This window comes from Ceratotherium simum, chromosome 25 (genome assembly GCF_057802395.1).
Source record: "Ceratotherium simum simum isolate JZ-2026a chromosome 25, ASM5780239v1, whole genome shotgun sequence".
NCBI classification, from domain to species: Eukaryota; Metazoa; Chordata; class Mammalia; order Perissodactyla; family Rhinocerotidae; genus Ceratotherium; species Ceratotherium simum.
Genome location: NC_141924.1, coordinates 16,445,655 through 16,468,927, shown reverse-complemented (window position 1 = coordinate 16,468,927; position 23,273 = coordinate 16,445,655). Strand labels below are relative to the sequence as shown.

The 23,273-nt window shown below is 46.7% G+C and overlaps 1 protein-coding gene across 1 annotated transcript in view; it reads right to left on the bottom strand.

Moving 5' to 3' along the window:
• SYN3 (synapsin III) overlaps positions 1-23,273 on the bottom strand; it is a 425,920-nt gene that overhangs the window by 64,500 nt on the left and 338,147 nt on the right. The window contains exon 6 of the mRNA XM_087448985.1: positions 9,910-9,972. Coding sequence (XP_087305111.1) covers positions 9,910-9,972 — 63 coding nt within the window. The remainder of the gene's footprint in view (positions 1-9,909; positions 9,973-23,273) is intronic.

The window sequence follows — 23,273 nt, the reverse complement described above, 5'->3', positions numbered from 1 at the left end:
GGGGAAAAGTAAGGAGCCAGTAATCAAACCGTGGTAAGTTATACAGAGCGTTCCCCACCCCAGCAGGCAATGTGTGCCCCCTCCTCTTTCTGGGAGGCTCCTAGGGGACAACTTCTCTGGCCTTTGTTACATGCAATGCCAAGATGGGTCAACAGACATCGCCAGGAAAACAGAGAAAAGGAGAAGGAAATCTGCCTGCTTCTCAATATTTGTCAGTTCAAAAATATTCTGTTTTTCACGGGGGAGTTGTGTGGTGAGTGCCAGCTGAGTCTGTTCCCGTGCCCCTGCCCCTCTTGACAAAATGGGCTCACAGGTGATGTGGCGACAAAGTCTTTAAACCACAGTGGCAGGGGTGATAGTCTCCTTCTTCTTCTCATCCTCCTGCGTGAGTGCTCTTGGTCTTGGCTCCAGGCCTGGGGTGAGGTCAGTCCACCAAACAAAAGCGGTTCATGTGCAAAGGTCAGTGCTGGTCTCCGAGGTACCGACACGGGTCTTGGGCGGAGCCCTGCGAAATTCTTTATAAATCAGCTCTCTGATTAAGTTGGCTGGTCGCCTTATAATGGGAAGAGATGATTCCACCAGGGTGTTCCTGAGGGTCCCAGGCAGCAAAAGAAAAGGGCTGAAGGACTCGCCAACCTTGGTTCGAATCCTGCTTCTGCCACATATCTATGACCCTGGGCAAAATGACTCTTGGAACCTCTGCAAAGCTGGGATCAGAAATCCATCTCAGGGTGCCTCTGAGGGTTAGAGGAGATGTTGAAGGCACTCATGGGCGCTGGGGAGTTAATACATTCCCTCTGTTCCTTTGTTCATCCCATCTGATGTGCCTTGGGTTATCCCAGAGAAGTCGAGGAACTTGCTCCAGGTCACAGTGCTGGCAAGTGGCAGAGCCCGGATCAGAGCGCAGAGAGGTCTAAATCCGAAGCCCATACTCTCTCCTTCACTCACCTCCCCGTCTCCCATTTACATGGAGCTTTATACTTTTTAACGCACTTCTACCCACTAGTTCTTCCAAGTGATTGGGTGAGGAAAATCATGATTATTGGATAATTTTGACACACTGCGTTTGTGTGTTTAAACGACTTGCCCAGGTGGATACCACTGGCCCCAGGGAATGTGGGGCTGGCGGGAGGACCCACGTTTCTGAAGCCGGGTCAACGCTCTTTCCAGTGAACCAAGGATGGTGCAAGGATGTGGGAACTGGCAGAGGAAGTGCCACCATTAGAGATCTTCACTTTAAACCCCCTTAAGAAAAATGAGTTGATGATCCAGGTGATTTTCATCGTCAACATGACAAATGTCAGGTTAGACAGAGTCATAAAATGACTGTTTTAGTTTGCTTCAGAATCATGGCATTTTGGGGCCAGTCCAGTGGCGCAAGCGGTTAAGTGCCCGTGCTTCGCTGCGGCGGGCCGGGGTTTGCTGGTTCGGATCCCGGGTGTGCACCAACGCACTGCTTGGCAAGCCATGCTGTGGTGGCGTCCCATATAAAGCAGAGGCAGATGGGCACGGATATTAGCCCAGGGCCGGTCTTCCTCAGCAAAAAAAGAGGAGGATTGGCAGATGTTAGCACAGGGCTGATCTCCTCACACACACACACAAAAAAACAAAAAGAATCATGGCATTTTGGCATCCAAAGAAAGAAAGAGACCTTTAGGACTCTTTATAGAATACGTGTGTGTGTGTGATATATACACACTTATGTACAAATAGTATACACACAGTTGATTCTCGTCATTTGTGGTAGTTATGGTCCATAACGATGCAGCAAACACTGATTTAGTGAATACTGAACTCTGGCTCCTAGAGAAAATACAGAGTTAGGTTCCTGTGAGCCTCCGGTCACAACATTTTCATCAACTGATCAATACAGAACCTTGTTTTATGTGTATTTCTGGTTAAGGACTCCTCATTTACTATATATTATTGATTCATTAACATTGAACTCATAGCCATCAGCACTATAACTCACGCCTGAACGAAGCTTATCGAACACATCTATTTTTCTGAGTGCCTTCTTGCACTCAGAAACACTAGACAGCACTTCAGCACTATACTTGGGGGTTATTTTAAACAATGAAATCACCAGCAAAAGCACAAGAATGTGAAAATGTTGCTCTAAGTAGATAGAGAGAGGACACTTGTTTGCAGTCTGAGGGCTGAAACAAGAAGGAAGAGCATCCCTGGCTTGACCTCAGTCGGGAACACGCATATCAGGCAACTCAAAATTACTGGCTGCTCTGCACACGTCTGTGAATGACCATGAAGAGCTGGGAGAATTGATTTTGGGGTTACAAATAAATTTTAGCGAGTAGGTGAATTCGTAAATATGGAGTCCGTAAATGATGAGGATCGTAGGTATATATTGTGCGTCTAGAGGGGATGGACCTCATGCCAGAGGCTCTGAGAAGGGGCACAGTGCGTCAAGTTTTCATTAAGGTGTGAGGGTCTGTTAGATCCCCTCCTAAGGGCCTGTTTGCTCAAGAGAAGCAGAAAGTGAAGGAGGCCAGCGGTCATCTAAAGGGAGTGGCGGGGTAGGTGAGGGAGGACATGGGGGGAGGTGGGAGTTGGGAGGGAGGACGGTGGGGGTGTGGGTCCCTCCCCCTTCTCCTTCCTCACTGTTTGGCAGGGACCTTGAACACTCCTCCCCAGAATACCTCGCAGGCTGGAGCCTCTTCCCTGCTCTCACCTGACTTGGCTTCTGCTGAGCACGAAACACAGGGTGACTCTCCTCTCTGGCAGTCTCCCCAGTGCCGGGGAACCTTCTGATTTCTAACTGTTCCCCTGGTTCCATACCCCCATGCGCTCATTTTCTAGCCCTCCCTCTCCGTTACCATGTTATTGGGCCACCTACTCCCACTTAAAAAGCAGATTGTGCTGGCAAGGCTCATGAAGTGAGTCAGCCTAAGAGGTGATCCCAGAGTCCAGGTGGCTCGGAGCTGATGGCAGCAGCAGCCCCGGCCAAGCAGGGGTGTGCGAGACGCCCGGGCTCCTGGAAACGTTGGATCTAGGAGCTGCCACCTCGACCCCCCAGAACAGACAGGCTGCCTGCAGGAGAGCCTCCACCCTGTCACTCACCACTCCAGGCTTCTCTTGGACAACAAACCCTGTGCACACAGGGAGAGGTGTTAGGATTCCTGGGTCTGGGCTTATTAACCTGTGACCATGGCAACGCCCTTCACCTCTCTGAGCTCAGGCACTGGAGCCAGACTGCCCAGGGTTGTAGCCCAACTTCACTACTTGCTCCCTGTGCCTCAGTTTCCTCATCTGTAAAATGGAGGTACCAATAGTATCTACCACATAGGGTGGTTATGAGGATTGCACTCAATGAATGAATGTATATGAAGTACTTAGCACATTGCCTACACAGAGTAAAGTCTACAGAGCGTTAGCTTTTATTATTGCTGTGGTTATTATTATTATTGCTGTTCTTATCTCTAAAGTATGGAATGGGGCTGAATAATCTCAAGTCATTCCCTTCCTGTTTTGTTATTGGAGATGCTCTCTCGCTGTGTGGCCTTGGGCAAGGCCCTTCTCCTCTCTGGGGCCTCGGGTTCTTATCTTCTAAATGAGGTCCTGGGACGCCAGCCCTGAGAGTCTGCGAAACTATGAAATGAGGATAAGGCAACTCCCAGGGTGGGGTTAGTTTGTTATCTTGGCTTCTCCTGGGGATGCTGGTGAAACAAGCAGTTAAGTAATCAAAATAACAGTTTATATTTGTAGTGGGTTTTTAAAACTCCCATTCACTGAGTGTTTACCAGGCACCCTCCTAAGCCTCGGTTGATTTATTCTATCATCATTACAACCCCAGGAGGGAGATATTGGCCTCATAGGAGAGAGGAGAAAATGGAGGCACACAGAGATTAAGCAATTTGCCCAAGGACACACAACCAGTAAGTGGTAAATCCAGATCCAAACCAGAAACCCTGATTCCAGATTCTACAAACTTTAGCCCCACACTCTGCTGGGAGTTGGCCATGAACTTGACTTCTAATCCTATGATGGTAACATGATATCATGTCATTCCTTTCAAAGGACCGCTCATAGTCTTGATAAAAAACACAGATTCTCATCACTGGAAAATAATGTAGGAGTCATCTCCAGGGGTCTTAACCTTTGGAGGGGGGGTCATAGACCCCTGTGAAAAGCTGAAAGACGCTACGGACCCTTTCCCCCTCAAAAAAGTTCACACCGTATCCACACACAAACATATGCACAGAATTGTCTACATTTCAGGGACGTTCAAACATCTCAGGCTAAGAGCTCATGCAATGCTTAAAAGCTCTTGGAACTCTCCAGTAAGTATTCACCTTCACTCCAGTTCAGCACTGATGAGAGCTTCCTACCTAAAGGGGCTGTCCATTCCGTTCATGTTCACCTCTGATTGTCAGAAAGTTGCTCCTCCAACACAGCTGGCATCCACTTCCCTCTAACTTTGGTCTCAGCCTTGCCTGCTAGATGTTACGTAGAATCAGTCCAATCTACATTCCCACGACAATGCTCCACGTTTCTGAAGATGCTGGTCACGTTGTCTCCAGCCCTTCCGGGCTCAGTTCATTTTTCCCTGGACACACTCCTTTGCCAATGGCTCTCTCAGACACCCAGAGGTGGGGTACAGCCCAGAACTCAATACAGTCTTCTGGCCATGGACTGACTGTGCAGTGCAGAACTCTGCCTTTGTCTGGATATCAGATCTCTATTAATATGTCCTAAGAGTGGTTTACATTTTCAAAACGTTATTCTATTTTGAAATATAACACATACACGGAGACTTTCGAATTTTATATAAATGGAATCATATAAATAGGTATTCTTTTGTATCTGATTTATTTCACTCAATGCTGTGTTTGTGAGATCATGCACGTTGCTGTACATTGTTGTAGTTCATTCATTTTCATTGCCAGAAATTTTCCATTTGTCTGAAGATACTGCAATTTATTTCTCTATTCTATTAGCAATGGACACATGGGCTATCTCTGGGTTTTGGCAATTATGAACAAGCTCCTATAAACACTGGTGCACACATGCATGCATTTAGGCTGAGTATACCTAAAAGAGGAGCTTTTGTGTGACTTAGCTTAGTAGGTAATGTCAAGTTGCATTTCAAAGCAGCTGTACCAATTCACACTTTCACTAGCTGTGTGTGTGTGTTCCAACTGTTCCGTATCCTCACAGACACTTAGTATTATTAATCTTTTTAATTTCAGCTATTCTGGTGGTTATATAGTGGCATCTAATTGTAGTTTTAATTTGCATTTCCCTAATGACTAATGAAGTTGAGCCCATTTTCATGTATTTATTGGGTAATTTTGGATTTGCATCTTTGGCAATCCCTTACTCATCTGACTCATACTGAACTTGTAGCTCAAAGAGTTAAAGTCTCTGACAGAGGATACTGTTTAGTTATATCTCCGTTATTGACTTCAGTTGGATTTGGGGTCCCCAGAGCAGGTAGGAACATTTTATTATTTTTTTTGTGAGGAGATCAGCCCTGTGCTAACATCTGCCAATCCTCCTCTTTTTTTTGCTGAGGAAGACTGGCCCTGGGCTAACATCTGTGCCCATCTTCCTCCACTTTATATGGGACGCCACCACAGCATGGCTTGCCAAGCGGTGCATTGGTGCACTCCCGGGATCTGAACGGGCGAACCCCGGGCCGCCACAGCGGAGCGCGCGCACTTAACCGCTTGCGCCACCGGGCCAGCCCCCAGGAACATTCTTAATAATAATGACAGCTGATATTTATCGAGTCTCCACTGTGCTCCAGGCACCCAGCTATGTGTTTGACATGGATAATGTCTCTTAATCCTCACAACCAGCTTATGAGGTTCATATTATTATTATCATAATTTTACATAAGAAGAAACTAAGGTGGGGAGGCTATATGACTTACCTAAGGTCTCACAACTAACAGTAAGCTAGATTCAGATCAAGACCCTTAGCCACTATAACCTACTGCCTCCCAAAGATGGAAACATTTGACTACATTAAAAAAACCTTTAAAAATGGTTAAAAACTGAAAATAAAATGGACATGTAACTGTCAAATGGAGAAAAATAGTTGCAAAGTATAACAAAGGATTAGTGTTCTTAATATGTGAAGAGTTTTTACCAATTAATAAAAGGACAAGCATCTCAACTAACAAAAAATGGTCAAAAGTTTCTCAGGTCAGATAAATCTGGGAAATTCTGTCCACTTTTTCATCTTCTTGTTCCCCTACGACGTATATGAACAAATTGATGACTGAGAAGTTCTGAACTAGAAACTTACTGTAACACACAGTTTCTCAAACCTGTTTGACTAAAATATAGCCTTTACCAACCTGAAAAATTGTAGTTCTTTGGAACAGACTTTGAAACATGTCGAACTCTATAATAACCGCTGCTTCCTCTGATTTCCAGTCTGCTAAAACTTTCAACGAAGGAAATGAAATTAGTTTTTTCCAGGGTTTCTCAACCTTGACACTACTGACACGTGGGGCTGGATAACTCTTTGTTGTGGGGGCCGTCTCAGGCATTGTAGGATGTTCAGCAGCATCCTTGGCCTCCATCTGGTAGATGCCAGTATCTCGCCCCCACCCCCAGTTGTGACAACCATAATTACCTCCAGACGTGGCCGAATGTCCCCTGGAGCGCGGAGCCCCACTTCCCTTCATAAGAGCCATTGGTGTAGCCTGACTGATTTCTAAAGGACTCACGGTGCTCCCCATGATCACCTCCTACCTGCCTAGGTGCTCCTGAAGCTGCATAGCCTTTTACTATATTTTGATTTCTGTGCCTGTGACATCACTAGTCTTTGTTTAATATGAGAGGGTATTGGTCCATCTCTTATCTGCGAGTCTTTCTTGTTTGTTGGAATTCCTTAAATCTCCAGGCACACCAAACCATGTGCAGTTCTCCTGACGTGGAACTTCTTTCCATCCTCTAGGTGGAATTAAGCTCTTTCCTTCAATCCTCATACTCCCTGCACAGCCTTCCATCAGACCCCCCCATATCACGTTATACTTATTTCTGTTACTGTCTCCCCAGTTCCTAGAGAGGAGGGACTGGGTCCTATTCATCCTCTGGTTCTCAGCACAGAGTAGGCACCAATCAATATATATGAACAAAGGAGTGAAATATAGTTGAGGATCAGTCAGTGATTTCATCCATGGGGTCCGAGGTGGATTTCCAGCAACACTGAGGTTATTGACAGCCTCTTCACAGCTTCCTCCCAGGAATGTTCTCCTGGTTTATCTCCAGGCAGACAATCTTTCTTCTCAAGAGAAGGTGGAGGTACCATAGAAGATACCAGCTTTATTTTTCTCAGCCATGAACATGACATCATCTGCTCAGTTGGCATGTCCAGCCCATTCCTGATAGTTTTCTCATTCCAAACAGAAGGAGAAAAGCCCTTTTCCCTTGATCTCAGCGTTTTTGCAAACCTCAGTTTATTCCAGTCGGTGACATTTTTTATCCTGGGAGATGTGTCCTCCTTTCCGTGTCTTGGGTGTCCCTTTTGGGCTTGAGATTCTCAGAGGCACCCCCCTCCCCCCGAGCATTGCATCAGTCTCTTTAAGTATTTCCTTCTTTTTATTTCCTGTCTGAGATTACTTTAAGCTTTAGAAACAGAATTTAATTCTTTGGAGCCCTCTAACTTTATCAAGGTTATCCAAGATGGTGGCAGTGGGTGGAAACAAAGGGACAGGTTTGAGAAACATTAACAAAGGGCAACTGACAAGACTTGATGACCATTTGGACTTGGAGGAGGGGAGATGATTCTCAGATTTCTGTTTTGAGAACGGAGGGACTGGTGGTTCCTGCTAGAGACATGGTCACAGGAGGAGGAGGAGGATGAAGACAAGGAGGGGAACAGGCTGTCTGGGAAGATGATGGGCAGGGTCTGGGATGTATAGAGTCTGAGGTTTCCATGGGAGACAAAGTGGAGGTGTAGAGGAGGTAACTGGCTAGAAGAGCCTGATGCTCTGAATAGGAAATGTGATTGGGGGCTCTTGGTGTGTAGGTGGCCACTGACGCTGAGAGAGTAGATGAGCGCTCAGACAGTGTGTGCTGATGGAAAGCAGCACTAAAGGTGGTGCAGGAAGAAAAGAACTTGAAGGAGCCTGTGAAGGAGTGGTGGGAGAGAGGGGAGGAGAGCCAAGAGAGGCGCATGAATCGGAGTCCACTGGAGAAGGAGTTTTGGGACAGAAGGGATGGCCAGAAGGTTTAAATGATATAGAGAAGTCAACTCAGATATGGACAGAAAAGTGCCCACTGAAATTAGCAGCAGAGGGTCATTGGGGACCAGGGGGAGGGCAGCCTCAATGGAATGGAAGGGGCTATAGCCATATGGCAGGGGGTGGAGGAAGGATTGGGAGGAGAGGCAGTGGGGAACAGACACAGGGTGGTATCTAAAGAGGGGTTCACTCATTCATCCACTCAACCAGCAAACTGAGGGGCTACTGTGCACCAGGGGCCACTCTGAGCCCTGGGATACAGTAGTGGGCTAACAGGCAAAATCCCCGGTCCTCATGATGTAGATATTTTAGGGAGATGTAGCATGGAGGGAGGATTCATTTTCAAGACAGTTATTAGAAGCATCACCATTTGCCAGGTGAGGAGACCAAGAGAAGTCAGATGGCAGCTTGCTCAGGTTCACACAAATGTCGGAGCTGGGGTCATGCCCTGAGCTGCCTGGCCTTTTCCATTCTTTGCTGCCTGAGGGGAAGGAGTTTAGGTGGGAAGAGATGATGCAGAAGGCCTCACAGGGTGGGGAAGAACAAAGGTGCAAGGTGAGGATTATTTAGGCTGGGCTGGGCCTACTCAGAGCAAGGTTTCTACTGGCTCCTGCTGTCCCTTATCTAGGACCCCTGTGTTGGGCCTTGTGCTTGGGCTCAGGTCCCTCCAACGGGGATGACGGCACTGAGATCCCCATGTTCTCGCTTGGTTCCATTTGAGCCAGAAGCTTGAGAGGTGGCCTGTGGTAGCCCCCACACTCCCCCAAACCCCCACCTCCCTCTCCTGTGGGCAAGCTGATCTATATGGTTCAAGTGGGGCTGAATACATCTCCACATCCCCTTGTTAGGGAGTGGGCACGGGAACCCAAGCAAGGGTGACAAATGTCCCTCCATAAGATTAGATATGGACATGCTGGAAAGAGATAGGGTCTTTATTCCTCTGGGATGGTGAGCTTAGGGACCAGGGTGGGCCACTCACAGCCATCTTGACTATTTGAAGAAAACACCAAGTAGGAACGAACAGAGCCAAGAGATAGAGAGAGACTGAACTCTGACGGTATCCTTTGAGCTCCTGGATCCAGCTCTGCCCAAATCTATCCAGAACTATCCCAGACTTCCTGGCAGCATGAATCAATGAATTATCTTTTGACCCCTAATTTCAATTGAGTTTCTATGTTCACAACTGGAAGAATCTGACCAATGCAGTTTGTCATAACAGGTCAGCTGTGACTGAAAATATGTTATTTACTTTTGTGGAGGCACATGCCTCCAGGGGCTCCCTCCATGGAGCCATACATATTCATCACCTTCTAGGTGCTAGCCCTGCAAGTGACAGAGATGAGGAGGACACAATCTTACAGCCTAGCTGTGGAGATGATGACAGGAACGCAAGAATCACTGTCTATAAAATGCTTTACATCCATTTCTCTGAATCCACAACCATAGGAAATAATTAAGCAGCAATTCCAGGTAGGGTTTGGCAGGTATGGACTGAGCTGGAGAGATGCTTCATGCTATGGGAGCTCAGAGGAGGGTGGGCTGGGGAGGGTGGGGACTGTATGCTGGCTTCCTCTAGCGCTCTGCTCTGGGGGGCTGGGCTAAAGTGGGGCCAGTGGGGACACAGGGAGAGGGGGAACAGGCAGTCTGGGGAAGCCGTGTGAGTATTAACGTGAGCATAAGAGCTGCTTCCATACCTTTCCCATTCCAGCGTGGGCGTGACCCAGCTTGACCACCACAGGGAAGTGTGGGGCTGTGAGCTGAAAGAGACAAGAGGAAATCACTCATTAGCATCCCACAGCATCCCCACCCAGGCTCTGGGTACTGCCTGTTCTGTAGAAAGATTCATTCATCTGACATTGCCAGGAATCCCCACAAGAGTGCTTTGACAGATGGTCATCCTGCCTCGGTTCCAACACCCTGAATGCCAGCGTTTTGGCTTCTAAAGGAAACTCTAAGCTCTTAAAACCAGCCTGCCTGGGGCATCCACCAATTTGGATACAAACTGACTGGTTTCAAATCCTAAGTCTATCACTTATGCGACCTCAGATAAGGTACTACGTGGATCTGTGCCTCAGTTTCCTCATCTGTAAAATGGGGACGATGAGTACCCATCCCATAGGGTTGCTGTGAGGATTAAATGAGTTATCACGTGTGAAGCCCTTACATTGTAAGTACCCATTGAATGGCAGCTTCAATACTCCTGTCAAGGTTCAGCCCTACGTTATTCCCCCCAACAACCTTCAAGTGTCTGGAAACTCTCATTCCCTCCCTCAAGCCCTCTCCAGGCCACCCTAGGAGGTTTCTTAATAATAGTGGTCACGCCCACCACAGGGACCAGCAGTTATTGGCCACACTGTGTCGGGCACTGTGCTGAGTGACTGCCCTCTATGACCTCCTTTGGAGAGCTACGCTTTACGAGGGCAGCTGCTTGGCCTGGTGGGCTCCTTGTTGTATCCCCAGCTCCCAGAACCTTGCTTGACCCAGGGAAGGTGCTCGATACGGAAGCTGTGCTTCAATCCATCCTCCGAGCAAGACCTACAAGGCACGGACGCTTCCCCGATGATGCAGAGGAGGAGAGTGGGGCTCGTAGCTAGGTCACGTAGCTAGGAAGTGAGGGAGCCAGGTTCAAGCCTAGGCTATGCATTTCCTCCTTCCAGCTGTTTGAGATGTGTTTGCTTGGTGACTAGAGGTGTATTTGGAGTTGCTTGAGGGCAAAGGTCATCCCTTCTAGTTGTTTAGTAATAATGTCACTCCCCACATTGGGTCGGCCCCAGCCAAGGGTAATCATGTCCCACTCTCTATGCTGCGCAGTTGTCTGTTCTGGCGCCTGTCACTCTGTCTTGGATTGTCCCCTGACAGTGCTGTCTGTCTGGGGACCTTGAGAGGAGGAACCCAGCTCTTCCCTCTTGATGCCCAGCACCAAGTCTGACACGAAGGAGCTGCAGTAGCTGCTGCAGAAGGGTCTGCTGTGGGTCACAAAGCCATTCGATGGACCTCATCTCATTTTACCCCCACAATGGAAAGCGATTTTATTACCATTTCACAGACAAGAAAATTGAGACTCAAGGCAGCTTCTAGGAAGGGGTGGACCTGGGACTTGGACTCAGGTCTGTCAGACTCCAAGCTGGATGCGAGCAGTGTCCTCTAAGGTCTGGCCCCAGGGCTCCTTGCAGTGGAGGCCCAGTAAAAACTTCCCCCCCGAGTTCAGGCTAAAATTTACCATATCGAGTGAACAAATGCATCTTAAAAAAAAAAGCAATATTTGTTTTTGATTCCAAAAGCAATATGTATTCATTATAAAAAATTTGGAGAATAGAATAAGGTGTTATGTAGTTATGTACAAAGAAGACAATAAAAATCACCCTCGGACTTTTAACAGTTGTGGTGTATTATCTGCTGATATTCTTCACCTTTCTTTTAATCTATATTTTTTCTTTTGATTTGTTCTCTTCTTACAAAATTGGGTGTATAGTGCATATCCATATTTGCTTCCTGCTCTTTCTGCTTAATGTTATGGGATAAGCACGTTCCCGGTCGTAATTATTTATCAGTTTAATTGTTATTATGAAATATTTCACATGTGAAAAAAAACTTCAAGAGCAATATCACGGACATCATCATCTAGCTTAGGAAATAAACCATTGTCCAAAGAGTTGAAGCCCCTGATGTACTTCTTTCTTATCACATTCCATTCCCTCCCAGCCCAGAGTTAACCATTATGTGAATTCTGTGTTTATTATTCCCTTGCATTTATTCCTATTTTAACTGTTACATATAACTCTCAAGCAATATATATTACACATTTTTAAACTTTATGTAAGTGGTTATCAAAGAACCTATTCTTTTACCGCTTTTTTTGTACATTATGTTTGTGAGATTCATGTGTGTTGATATATATAGCTCTGATTCATTCTTTACTGCTGCATAGTATTCCTTTTTATGAACACATTACCATTTGTCCATTTCCTGCTGATGAATGTGTAAGTCATTTCTATTTTCACAATTATAAACAATACTAGTATAAACACTCATTTTTTTATTTTTGTGAGGTAGATCAGCCCTGAGCTAACATCCAGTGCCAATTCTCCTCTTTTTTTTTTTTTTTTTTTTCCTGCTGAGAAAGACCAGCCCTGGGCTAACATCTGTGCTCGTCTTCCTCTACTTTATATGGGACGCCGCCACAGCATGGCTTGACAAGTGGTGTGTCGATGCACGCCCAGGATCCGAACCTGCCAACCCCGGGCTGCCGCAGTGGAGCACGTGCACTTAACTGCCTGCACCACCGGCCTGGCCCCCAAACATTCTTGAACATGATCTCCTCTGCACCTGTAGGGGAGCTTCTCCAGGGCACAAGCCCAGGAGTGGAATTGCTGGGTCAGGACAGTGCTCATCTCAGCTTTGCTAGATACTGCCAGATTGATCTCCAAAGTGGTTGTACCGACTTATGCTCTCGTGGGCAGGGCAAGAACTCCCAACACTTGAGGTTGAAAGACAAATTTTACCAACCTGAGGGACAGGAAATAGAATGACTAGGTGCATTTTTACCAAGTGGCTTTTGTTCCCCAGCAGAATCGTCACACCCAGCCATCCACTCACAGACCCTAGACACCCCCAGCCATCCATGAACTGACCAGGTCGCTACTGGGGCTTCACCTCCACCTCATTTTAAGGTAGAGCTTCAGGTGAGGAAAAATGCATGTGCTCTGTCTTCCCCACCCCCCTCCCAGCCTGTTCATTTCCCCCCACACTGATGGGTACTGGAAAGAACCTGGGTGTTGGAGTTAAACTTGCTCTGTTCAATCCTGGGCTAGATATTTAACCTCTCTGAACCTTAGTTCTCTAATCTGCAAAATGGGGATGATAATGCCTAACTCACAGGATTGTTGGGGCAAGAAGAAATGAAATAAGCAATGTAAAGCTGCTTAGCACCAAGTGGAGGTTCAGACTCAAAGTGTAAAGTAGAAGCGAGGGGAGGAAGGAGCGAACTCTGGCTTTGTGGGGCGAGGAGAGAGAAAAGGAAGGCTGGATGATGGAGAAAGGAGAGCAGAGGCTCTGGCTTGGCAGTGTCTGGTCATATGGGGGGAAGGAATGTGAAGTCCAATAAAGGAAAATCAGGGGGCTACACCAGAGGGAGGAATCAGAGGGGATTAAAGGTTGCAATTTTAATCTGAAAGAACATTCGCAATAATTTTTTTTGGCTCCCATGTTACCAAGTTGTGGTAGGTAGAATTTCTAGGAATGCTTCTCAGGATGTCCCACCCTAGTCCCTGGAGCCTGTCAGTGTGATGAGATTGTCTTACAATGTCATACAATGATCGTTCTGTGTTATATGGCCCCGGTGACCTTAAAATAGGGATGTTATCTGGGTTGGCCTAATTGAATCACATGAGGCCTTAAAAGCAGAGAACTTTCTCAGTCTGGTGGCAGAAGAGGAAGGCAGAGAGATTCAAAGCATGAGAAAGACTCAACACACATTGCTGCTTTGAGGCGGAGGCGCCTTGTGAGAAGGAAGGTGGGCAGCCCCCAGGGGCTGAAGGCGGCCCGTGGTTGATAGCCCCAAAGAAGCGGAGACCTCAGACCTATAGCCACCAAGAACTGAATTCAGCCAATAGCAAGATTGAGCTTGGAGGAGGATCTTGAACTCCAGAGGGGAGTGCAGTGGGCCGGCACATTGATTTCGGCTTTATGAGACCCTGAGCAGAGAAACTGGTCATGCCATCCTGGACTTCTGGCCTACAGAACTGTTCGTTTAAGATGCTAAATTTGTTGGAGCATCAATAAGAAACTAATATATGTGTCCTCCTAGAAACTGAAGCCCAAAGAATGAGGAGATTGTTTTCATGCCACACGGTAGCAGAACCGGAAGTCAAGCTCATGGGTTTTGACTTTCAATCAAGCATTCTACCAAGGCACCCTTCCCTGGGGATCATACGCATAGCTGGGTGCAATAAATGCTTTCCTCTAATCATAATGATCAATCAAATCAAATCAATTCAGTGGGTGTTAACTGAGTGAGAACTATGTGATTGGCTCTGTGTCTTGTGCTGTGCAGGACACACAGAAGACTGAGACAAGACTTCTTGTCTTAGAGAGATGGGCTGTACAATGAAAGAGCACAACAAGGCAGCATGGCAGGCAAGTCTGGGCTGGGTGGAGTCATGAGTAAGTTTCCATAGGAAAGGAAGGCTCTGAGAAGGATTCTGAAGGATGAGTATGTTGTGGGTGGGTGGAGGGAAGGTTCAGCATTCTTCAAGGGGTGAATGGTGCAGAGCACTGTGGTCTTCCCACGGTGGGTGGGTGTTTAGATTCTTCGTGAGCTCTAATGAACAAAGACCTGTAGGAAGGAAGGACTTATTTTATGATACTCAATATGAGTTTATCTGTAATAAAGCTATTTCGGACATGATTGCTAAATAGAACTATGTATTTGAACAGAATGCCCTTCTCCAGCATTCTTAAATAAAATTGGAAGAATATATTATTTGTCAGAAATAGTGGGAGTAGAAATTGTATCTGGATTTATAGGATGCAGAAAGTCAATCTAGAAGAATCTGAGAATTTAGAGTTAGATAGTTCAAAGAAAATATGTTGAAAATTTGTCCAAAGCATTGGATTTTCCTGATACTAGGGGAAAGTTTCCTTTGCCATTTTTTACTTTGACTGGTTGAGAACAGCATTCTTTCTAGAACTGGCCAGCAGAGCTCTGGGCTGATGTTGGGGAGAAGGAAGAGGCAATTTGGGACCAGATTACTGGGGACTTTCAAAGCTGAAGGGAAGAGTTTAGGTTGCTTGGATGGGCCATGGGGAAACAGCTCAATTCTGGAACAGGAGAGTGACCTGCCAGCTATGGGTAGGATGCACTGTATTGAGAGAGACTAAAGGGCCAAAGACTAATTCAGAATTGATTACAACCAACACAAAGTCTGGACTGGGATGGGGACGGTGGACACAATAGGGGCACTCCCAAGAGTCTTTCTTTTTTATTTTGTGACACTTTTTAATTGAAATCATTGTAATAAAATGACCACAGAAATTCGAGATGAAGATTGTCCACAACCTCATCATCTAATCAAATCAGTGTTTGTATTGCTCCTTTACTTTATTTCCTTATTACTTTATAATCCTCTTTTTTATGTCCAATAAAAAACCCAGGATATTCTGCAATAATATCAGAGATAGAATTTTATATCTATAGTCTCACATAACATTACCCCATAAGTTTTGTTCTATTTGTGCCACCACCTTTTTTTCTTATACCCCTTCCCCACTCCCCAGTTCAGGTAACTGATCTCACCCGCCTGGTGTGTCTGGTGTGTATTCCTGCTCATCACTCTCCACGCTAGTCTTTGCAAGCATGTGTACACATATACGGTTGAAGTTGATGTCTGTTTTTTCAAAAATGGCTCTTTTCACTTAATTTCGTACCATACATACCCCCACCCCCCCCATCCCCTGTCAATAGATGCAATCCTAACCCACTAGTTGTAATAACTTCACAATATTCCGCAGGTCACGTGTGCTACAATTCTTCAGCCATTTTCCTATCGATGGACATTTGTGTTATTCTCTCTCTTTCTGCTACTACAAGGAAGACTTCACTAAATATCTTTGTACACAAGTCCTTATAAACTAGTGTCTTAATTTCTAGAGGCCAGGCCAAGAGCTTTTCAAGGACAGAATCAGCAGAATTTGGGGACATTCTGACAGGTTTCTAAAGTCAGTTGTTAGAGCTCGAGAAATGAAAGTGGGTGCCACGGAATTGCACACAGAGTGAGTCCACTCACCATAGAATCTCCCAGGCTAGTCAGAACTGCACGTATTGAGCGTCTCGTAAGGGCCTGGAATGGTACCAGGCGGTTTATATAGGTCAGCGTTCTTCCCCTGCCCCATGTAATAGACGGGAAATCAGAGGCACGCCATTTGCCCGAGGTCAGCAGAGAAGGAATACTGCAGCTTTTCCACTGCCACCCACGTCTCCTCCCCACGCCCCGCCCTCCCCTTCCCAAGCTGTTCAAACGGATTGCAAAGGCCGTTTCCATTTCCACTCATTTGCAACATGCCAGCCCCTCCCGGAACACAGACAGGTCACGGAGGACAGAACACATCTTGTCGGCTATTTTCTCTCTTCCCTTCCCAACAATAGCTTTATTGAGCTCCCCCGGGGATGGTGAGCCTGCACCAGTCTCTCACAGGCTCCCTGTCCCCGCTCACAGGCCCCGGGGGCTCCAGAGTGCAGCACTGCCCAATGGCGTGAGAGGCCTGGCATCCTGTTAGCAGGGGCAGATGAATTTTTGAAACCAGAGATCCCCACCCTGATAAGGGTCCTATTCAGAAGTCTCCCAAGGAACCAAAATAAGTGGGGGTGGCCCAGTGCTCATGCTGGGCGTTCTCTTGGGGAGTTGGAGTCAGAGCAGCGTGAGCTCACATCAGCACTGTAGCAACCTCATCTTCAAGCCACAGAATTGGGGAACAGAGGCCTGAGTGGTCTGGTGCAGCTTCCCACCGAAGGAGGCCCTTCCCTCCACATCCATGACTCTCTGGAGATTTAAATATGTACAGTGTTTGGTCCTGGCTAAACGATGGAGAAAGCAAGCCTGGAAGAGTCTAGAGGAGGAAATCAAAGACCAAAGAAGTCTAGGGAAGATTTCAAGGAGGAGCTGGGCCTCCGTTCCATGCCTGCGAGGCCCTGCCTCATCTCACTCTTTTCTACCTCTTCCGTTTCTTTTTTTTTTTTTTTAATTATTTATTTATTTATTTATTTCCCCCAAAGCCCCGGTAGATAGTTGTATGTCATAGTTGCACATCCTTCTAGTTGCTGTATGTGGGATGCGGCCTCAGCATGGCTGGAGAAGCGGTGCATCGGTGCGCGCCCGGGATCCGAACCTGGGCCGCCAGCAGCGGAGTGCGTGCGCTTAACCGCTAAGCCATGGCCTGAGCCTCTTCTGTTTCATCTTGTGTTTTTCCTTCCTCCCCACCTCAACTTCTACCTACCAGCTATGTCCCAACCCCGGGGACCTTTCAGTTCTTTACTGAATGGGCCACGGTCCCTCCAGCCACAGGACCTTTGCACATGCTCCTCCCTTTCTCTGAAAGACTCTTCCTAACATTCTTTTCTAGGCCAATCCCTTCTCCTACTTGAGGTCTCAGTTGAAATGCTCTGTCCACAGAAAGTGCTCCCCTGACCACTGGTCTAAAGTAGGTGCTTCCTGGTATATGCTCTATCAGACCTTCATAGCTCTAGCCACTATTTGTAATCCTGTATTTATTTCTTTATTGCCCATCTCTCCATGCCCCTATAGGTGCTCTGACAAGACAAGGTGCTGGTTTCATTTCCTGCCGTATCTCCAGGCTCCACACGAGACCCGGCGTACAGTACCCGGCATAGCCCTACATAGATACCACGTACGCAGTATATTTGTTTAATGGGTGTTAGACAAAGCTTCCCATGACAGGGAGAGATGTCATGTGCAGATGGACAGAGTCAGAAGGAATCTGGGGACAAGCTGTTGATAGTGTTGGTTTGAGTAGAGGCTTGTTGGGGAAGCAGTGGGAATTCAGGTGGAAACACGGTGGTGACAAGCTTGGGCGGCCCCTCCACCAGAGGTAAGAGTTCGGGCTGAAGTCCAGGGGCGTTGGGCAGCCATTGAGGGTTTGGGTGCAGAGGGTAGGCGTGTACACAGCAGGCTGAGGGAGACTCTTCTGGAGGCAGTGGTAAAAACAGCTGCCATTTCTGGAGCACTTCCAGCGTGCAGGCATGGTGCTCAGCGCTACCAGTGGCGCCTCATTTAAACCTCTTGACACTTCTCTGGGGTAGCCCCTCTTTTTATCCCCATTTTACACCCTACAAGGAAATGGAGGCCAAGAGAGGGGACGTTTCTTGCCTAGGATCACTCAGCAAGAAAGGGGAGCTGCTAGGATTCGACCAGAGCCCACGGCCCTGCGACTGCATGGTGTGGCCTCTGGATAATCCTGCTACCCGCCATTGAGGGCTCCCCCTGTGCCCAGAGCTGTGTCCACTCGGTTGATTTGATTGGGTGGGTGGGTGGAGGCCGGCAGACTCATTAGGACAGGACCAGCGACTGTAATAATCATGCAGTTCAGGGCCCGGTGGGAAGAGAGCATGAGCTCGGGGGCCAGAGGACCCCCAGAGTTCACACCTAGCTCCAACACCTGTGGTGACGAGCCCCTGAGCAAGTCCCTGACCGCTCTGTGACTCAGTTTCCTCATCCGCCAAATAGGAAGGTCACTGGAGGAATCGACATTGTAATAGATGTTGGTCACTAAATGGTCATTGCCAGTGAAGAGGCTTAATGTCCAAGGCTGGCACGTAGTAGGACGGCAATTCATACCAGTTCCCATTCCCTTCACACCTGTGATCTCGGGGCCACGGGGACAACGGTGGATAGGGGGACGTCAGAGGCTGATCCACAGGACTCAGTCACTTCTTGGAAACAGGAAGGAGAGAGGAGAGGGGAAGGAGGATGATGAAGCCTTTGACAGAAATGGGGCAGCCAGGAAACGGGGTTTGTTATGGGCATTTAAAAAAGATTCATTCAAAAGAGAAACAGAAACATCCCGACAGCTGCCTGATAAACCTTAACCTTGGTGGGTAGTGTCTGACAGAATCTCCTTGGCATTTAAGCACATATATAACCACATTCCTGTCTGGAGGGAGGAGAATGGACAAGATGACCTTTCACAGTCCTTTCCAATCCTTTAATGTTGTGACAAAGCTATAAAATACTACCCAGATGACTGAAACACGTCAAGACAAATCTCCTGATCACGCTTACAGGGCTCTGTGTGATCTGGCTCCTGCCTTCTTCCCCAACCCTATCATCCCCATGCTCCCACCAGCCTCCCTGTCTCAGCCTTACTGGCTTTCTTTGTGACGCTGATACTAGTTGTGCTCCCTCTGGCCACAGGGCCTTTGCACATGCTGTTCTTATTGCCTGGAATGCTGTCCCTACTCCTCCTATCCAGAGTTCAGATTGCACCTCCAATGTCACTCCCCTAAGAAGCTGGCTCTCACCTCTTTGCCTGGGTTGTGACCTGCTCACCTCTTTCTCCTCAGCACTTCTGCCATTTTTAATTTATCTCTGTGATTGCTGGATGAATGTCTGACTCCCTGCCTCGACTGTAAGCTCCCTGAGAAGTTGTGGGTCTGTGTCTGTTGTTGCTCGTCACTGAACCCTCAGGCCTCACCTGAATTACAGACCCGCCTCCTGAACCTGGCCCCCAGGTGGTCACACAGGCACCTCCGACTTTTTTCCTGACAGTCTCATGAACTTCTCTCAAAAACGCTCTCTCCTCTTCCCATATCCCAACCTCAGTCAACGGTCTACTCCCTACCCAGGTGCCCAAGATGGAGACCCGCCTGCCTTCTTCATTCTTGTAACTGCCCTAGACCCAGGTCTGGCACACCCGGGGGGCCCAGGACATGTTTGCTGAAGGAGGTGTGTGGTCTTACCACCCAGCTCAGCACTCTCTGCCCTGAGCATCCCCCCTCTGAACCCTCTGCCTCACCTCCTCCTCCTTTTAGTGTGTCTCGGAAAAATACTGGTAGCATATTTAGAAAAATTAAACTAAACCTGCCCTACCAAAATACAAACATTCCTTTCTCTTACATTTCCTGTTTCCCTGAGAAACGGAATAGTCAAAAATAAACACACCGATAGGATGGCAATATTTGTCTGCAAAGATGCTTTTCTTGTTCTCGCCCGGGTGATGTTTATGGCACAGAACAGGCTCGGGCTGCCAGTCCCTCTCACATGAGGATTCTCCGGGGTGCTGCTCAGAGTTCAGACAACATCCCCAGCGAAACTGAGGCTCTGGGGAAGGTCTGAAGGATCCAAAGAGCCAAAGACCATGGATATATTGGCTACGGAGTTTCACGTCCCCCTACTGAGTTTTCCATTATGATTCACTTTTATTCACAGTCTTGTTCCAGCTCCATTTCTAGGTGGGGAAAAGCCTCTTTGACAAGCCACATAATCCCTAATATGGGAAATTATTGTTCTTCTTCTTAGTGACTTCACAAAATAGCTTAATGATAATTGCCCTACTTCAGGATCCACATTTCTTCGCTTCAGTTTTTGTTCACAATGTAATGTCTTATGATTAAAAGTAAATGTAAAATTTTGGTTAAAGGTTCTCTTGGCGTTGCATAGAACAAATACTGCTTACTTGGGGCTATAAGCAAAGGGAGTTAGTTTCTCGGGTTCAGGGAAATTCTATTCGTGGAATGCCATAGAATAAGGAGGAAGAGTGAACACAGGCTTTGAAGCCAGACAGACTTGGGTTTAAATAATGTTAATGTCACTTCCTACCAGAGCATCCTCAGGCAAGTTTCTTAGCCTCTCGGGTCTCGGTTGCTTTCTCTGTAAATGGGTTCGGCACACCATCCATTAAAGTTATTGTGAAGATTTGAGTTTGTGTGTCAAATACATGCTACGTATACCTGGATCCAAGCCAGAAATTCTCTGGGGATAATTTGGACTAACACTCACTTAAAATCAATCCAAAAACCCCAAATTACCACCTGAGGCAGTTATGGACATTTTCTTTTTTAAAGTTTTCCTTTTTATACTATGTATTATAAAAATCTGCTTTGAAATTATTTTAAAAATTATCATTGGATTGATATAGTGGATTGATCTGATATTCTTTATATATAGAATGACTCTATGTACTTATTTTTGTATGCAGAAATGTACTCAGCCTCTGACAACTGCACGCTGCCTGGTTTTTAGCCTGTAAATCTTGCATAACCTTTTATTTAATTCAGTGAGATCTGACGTGCCATAGCCACAGTAATGGGGCCTGACTGACTGTTTTCTTTTTAAATAACAGCTTTATTGAGTTATAATTCATATACCATAAAATTCACCCTTTTTAAAGCGTACAATTCAGTGTTTGTAGTATATTTACAGAGTTGTGCAATTATGAGCCCTGTCACCTAATTCCAGAATATTTGCATCACTCAAAAAGAAACTCCATACCCATTACCAGTCATTTCCTACTCATCCCTCCCTCCAGCCCCTGGGAGCCAGTGGTCTACTTTCTGTCTCTATAGATTTGCAAGTTCTGGAAATTTCATATAAATGGAATCACACAATATGTGACCTTTTGTGCCTGGCCTCTTTCATTTAGCCTGTTTTCAAGGTTCATCCGTGTTGAAGCATGCATCAGTACTTCATTCCTTTTTATTGCCAAATAATATCCCATTGTATGCATGGTACCTGGCTTTTAAATACATCTAGGAATGGCCTGGATGTGTATTTCCTGTGACCACAAACTAGGAAGGCAAATGAATGTCTTAGCAAGTTTCAATGAACAAGGATAATACTTTGGCAATGCCGTGGATCAGAAATAACTACAATATCCCGCTGGGCATCTCGTGAATTTATAACACTTGGGAGGGGGGAGGATTTTTTTACTGGTAAATCAACACTGGCCTGCAGGTACTAGCATCCTGTGTGTGTCAGACCTTGTCTGCCTCATTCCCCACTGTTCCTTCAGTCTTTGCACACGGCCCAAGCCAGATTGTTAGTCCAATTATTGGAGCAAGCAAGATCTCAGCTTCCAGCACATTCTTAGGGACTCTGTCATCCCATGAACAAGTTGATAAAGAGAAGGGCTAAGAAAGAAGAATGTTTAGGAGCCAAAGAAGAAAGTATCAAGAAATATTGGTATTGGGTACCCATGAGCAGAGCAAGAGAGAGAAAATTATGTCTAGTTCCCTCTCCTCCTTACAAGATCATCGTCCCTTCCCTTCTGAAAATGGCTTTAACTTTCCAAACACTCCTGGCTAACTTTGAAGCCATTCAGAGAGGAAGCTGTGAGGTGTGCATTTTATAATCCTACCAGCAAAGCTAAAATTGTGATTGCCCTTATATATTTATTTTCACGTGTATTTGTTTGAGCTCCATGAGGCCAAGGCCAGCATTCACTGTGCTCATCATTTGCCCAGCACGTAGCAGGTGTTTCGTAAGTTTGTTCGTAAGTTCAATCAACAAATTTGATTGAATTTGTTGAATGAATGTAGAAACGTAGAGTGTGAGAGGTGTAGAAATGTTAGGTGTTATTATTATTATTGACGCCATCATCATTATTATTGTGTATTGATGAGCTACGTTTAGAGGTGCCCTCTCTGTATTGAACCTTCTGCCATTCCAGTGACTGGTTTTCTCTTGGTGTCTCTGTTCTTTTTCAGATCCATTAGGGCACCCAGCCTTTTTTAGCCTCTCCTTCCCATTTCCTGCATCTCTGGAAGAGGCTGAAGAGCATAGAGAGCACTTAAAAGTACAGGCTGCCTGGGCTGAGCACCGGGCTCTACCAATGCCGAGCTGTGTGTCCTTGGGCAAGTTACTTTACTTCTCTGTGCCTTAATCTCTGCATTTATAAATAGGGCTAAAAGCAGTATGTTCTTCAGGGTTTAAATGAGTTAATATACATAAAGCACTTAGTCGGACACACAGAGAATGCTAGAATCCTGCTGGCTATTTGCATTATTAATGTAACCCAACACTATTCTTGCAACTGATGCTCTGTCTCCCTCCCACGCTGCTCTCGGCTTTCCAAGGTGACACCTGCCAGGAGGAATCTGGCCTTCCATGTGAGAGGCTGGCAGGGGTTTAATGGACTACCCGTGTGGTCATAAGTCTGCAGCAGATGGACGTGTGTTGGCAGCAGGGAAGGATGTCTTGAGGTGACGACTCTGAGCCTGAAGGGAAAGATGGACGAGGGTCCTTCCAGCTCCTTCCTGGGCCTGGGGCCAGGCAGCTCTGTTTGGACACAGTGGAGAGATTTGATGACCCTTGAGGGTCACCCCAGCCACTAAGACGCCCCACTCTTCTTCATGATGCTATAACAGGGTCTCCTGCCTGACCTGACAGAGACATGGACCCCGACCTACCTGAGGGGGTCAGACGTGGGAAGGGACCCCCCGATCCATCAGCACAACAGAGCTCCTTCATCACTTAAAGGAGGAAGCTGATCCTGGAGAGGCGGACGTCTCCAGCTAACATCCTTCCACCCCACTTTGCTTTGCCCTTGG